This window comes from Osmia bicornis, unplaced genomic scaffold, assembly GCF_907164935.1.
Source record: "Osmia bicornis bicornis unplaced genomic scaffold, iOsmBic2.1, whole genome shotgun sequence".
Taxonomy (NCBI): domain Eukaryota; kingdom Metazoa; phylum Arthropoda; class Insecta; order Hymenoptera; family Megachilidae; genus Osmia; species Osmia bicornis.
This window is the reverse complement of record NW_025791328.1, coordinates 18,483-20,798: the sequence shown is the minus strand read 5'-3', so window position 1 is coordinate 20,798 and position 2,316 is coordinate 18,483. Positions and strand designations below refer to the sequence as shown.

At 36.6% G+C, this 2,316-nt stretch overlaps 1 protein-coding gene across 1 annotated transcript; it reads left to right on the top strand.

Annotated features, from left to right (window-relative positions):
- The first annotated feature begins 270 nt into the window (after positions 1–270).
- LOC123989031 lies at positions 271–1,667 on the top strand. Its single transcript, XM_046289747.1, has 3 exons — positions 271–585; positions 675–1,318; positions 1,380–1,667. Exons 2-3 carry the CDS (start codon positions 1,250–1,252, stop codon positions 1,665–1,667), a joined length of 357 nt encoding a protein of 118 aa, XP_046145703.1. The 5' UTR covers positions 271–585; positions 675–1,249.
- The last annotated feature ends 649 nt before the right edge of the window (positions 1,668–2,316 follow it).

The following is a 2,316-nucleotide window of genomic DNA, read 5'->3' as shown; positions in this document are numbered from 1 at the left end:
CACATGAATTAATTTTCGGAAAGAAAGCTCGACAACCATCAAGTGTCAAACCGATTGATAGTTTAAAAACATACCCCGAATATATTGAGAAACTAATTCAAACACTGTACAATTTACGCGAAATAGCAAAATCGAATTTGGAAAAAGAAAAACACAGACAAAAACACTACTACGACAAGAAAATTCGACCAATAAATTACGAAACAGGTGAAAAAGTTATGCTATTAAACCCGCCTAGAAGAAACAAATTTGAAAAAGAATACACTGGACCATACACTATACTTCGAAACATAGAACCAAATAACATAGAATTGACAATAGGACCCAATAAAAAGCGCATCGTTCATAAAGATAGGCTAAAGAGGGCCTATCTACCAATCAGCAACATAGATTAAACGTGAAAATCGATGCAAAAATCAACTAGGTTCATGAACACGCGCATGCGCACTAACGAAAAAACCGAAAAACCGTTGGAAGCAACAAGTAGTAGCATTCTAAAGAGAACGGTCAACGAGACAAGAACAAAGTGGACAAGAAAAAACGTGAAAACAAACAAATATTGAGAGAAGTGAACAGATATATAAGGTAAGCGCAAGATATATATAAAAAAAAAAAAAAAAAGGAAAAAAAAAATCTATTAACAAATCACAACGAAATTCCACTCACGTGTACAGAACGATGCATTTACAACAATCCATCGTCGACGTCCTATGTATTGAGGATTTCATCCCGGCATTCGAATATATAAACAATCTACAGATGGGAAGAATGTGCATAATGTGCGCAAGGAGGGCTCATGAGGGAGCTCACGAGCAATGGCTCCACATTGGAAGTCACCATTTTATATTAAAAGAACAAGGCGACAAGCAGTCGCACTGCATAGCTTGCAGAAGAGAAATTTCAATGATACAACCCGCTATAGCCTGCACCAAATGCCAGCAAGCTTATAGAAACATGGATCAATCCGACAAACAAGCATTCGAAAGAGGGATTCTCCTGCCCTCAGAAGATCCTAATGTCTTTTATTTGAAACAAATATTTCAATAATAAGTGTAAAACATTCAGTACAAAATAAATAAATATTAATTGCCATTCTTACAAAAGTATTTTATTCATCGAACCCATAACCGCCATTATGGTCCTTCCCGCAAGAGAAAAGACAGAAAAAATAGGTTAAAGAAAGAAAGAAGGCATAAAGCGCCACCTACGCAAACGCCATATTTGATTTTAAAAATTTCTAACTACTAAAATGACACGACGTGCAGGAAAAAGACAGCAATTAAAACGTTTAAGAAAAGCCTTGAAAAAACTAAATGAGGTACAAGTATCCTTTTATTTATTCAATAATTTTTACTAACTATTCTTAAAATTCTCCAAAGACTCCAACACAACAAAAACAGGAAGCAGACACACCATGGAGGTTAACCCTCATTGAAATCCCGGAAATAAACTGGAAAACCTATAAGAAGACAGATAAAAAGGATCCAAGACGAAAACATGCAAGGATCCTCAAATATTTTGGAAATCTGGCAGCATCCCCCAGAAACGACGAAGAAAGATGTTTATGCAAATTCTGCTCCGGAAAACGAACAACAACCAAAGAGTCTCTTGAGGACAAGAGACTAACACAGGGGGAAGGCTGTAACATCCAGCAGGAAGAGGAGTAAATAAGAAGAAATTCAATAATTAATATTTATTAAAATATTTATTCATTTTTCGTTTTTTTTATAATTATAAACATGTAACAGTTCATTTTTATTTATTGTACTACATTGATTTAAATAATTATATTTGTATTTAATAACTAAACAGAATCTTATATTTATTAATATTTACGTTTGACAAAAATTTTATATACTTCAGAATTTACGTCGATAATTCTACCGCGTCGATAATTCTACCGCGTCGATAAAAGACCGACACAGCGCGCGAAATAAATAGAGAGAGATAGCAATAGCGAATAGAAAGAGATAGAAACAAGCGCAGAGTAGAAAGAGACGGCAATAGCGCGTAGACAGAGATAGCGATACGCACGGAGTCACGTACGCACCGGTCAAAGTCCGAACACTTCCGGTATCGAAAACACAGGTAGAAAAAACTGCTACGTCAGCAGTTCTCCGGTATAAATACGAGAGTGCCGCGCAAAGAATTTTCACTTCGATTCTGATCGTAGTCCGAGACGGGTCTATGATACGATTTATATAGAATTCAGTAATCTTAGACTCTTTTGTCGGCAAAGCGGCAAAGGTACCGCGTCAGACCCGGGGCGCTCAACTATCGGTTCGCAGCGGTTCTCCTACGTGTCAGGTTCGCACC

Bases quoted from the DNA above. Each gene is read 5' to 3' on its own strand.
- LOC123989031 (XM_046289747.1), top strand. From the start codon at position 1,250: ATGACACGACGTGCAGGAAAAAGACAGCAATTAAAACGTTTAAGAAAA. The intron at 1,319-1,379 runs GTACAAGTATCC...AATTCTCCAAAG, and splicing joins CCTTGAAAAAACTAAATGAG to ACTCCAACACAACAAAAACA.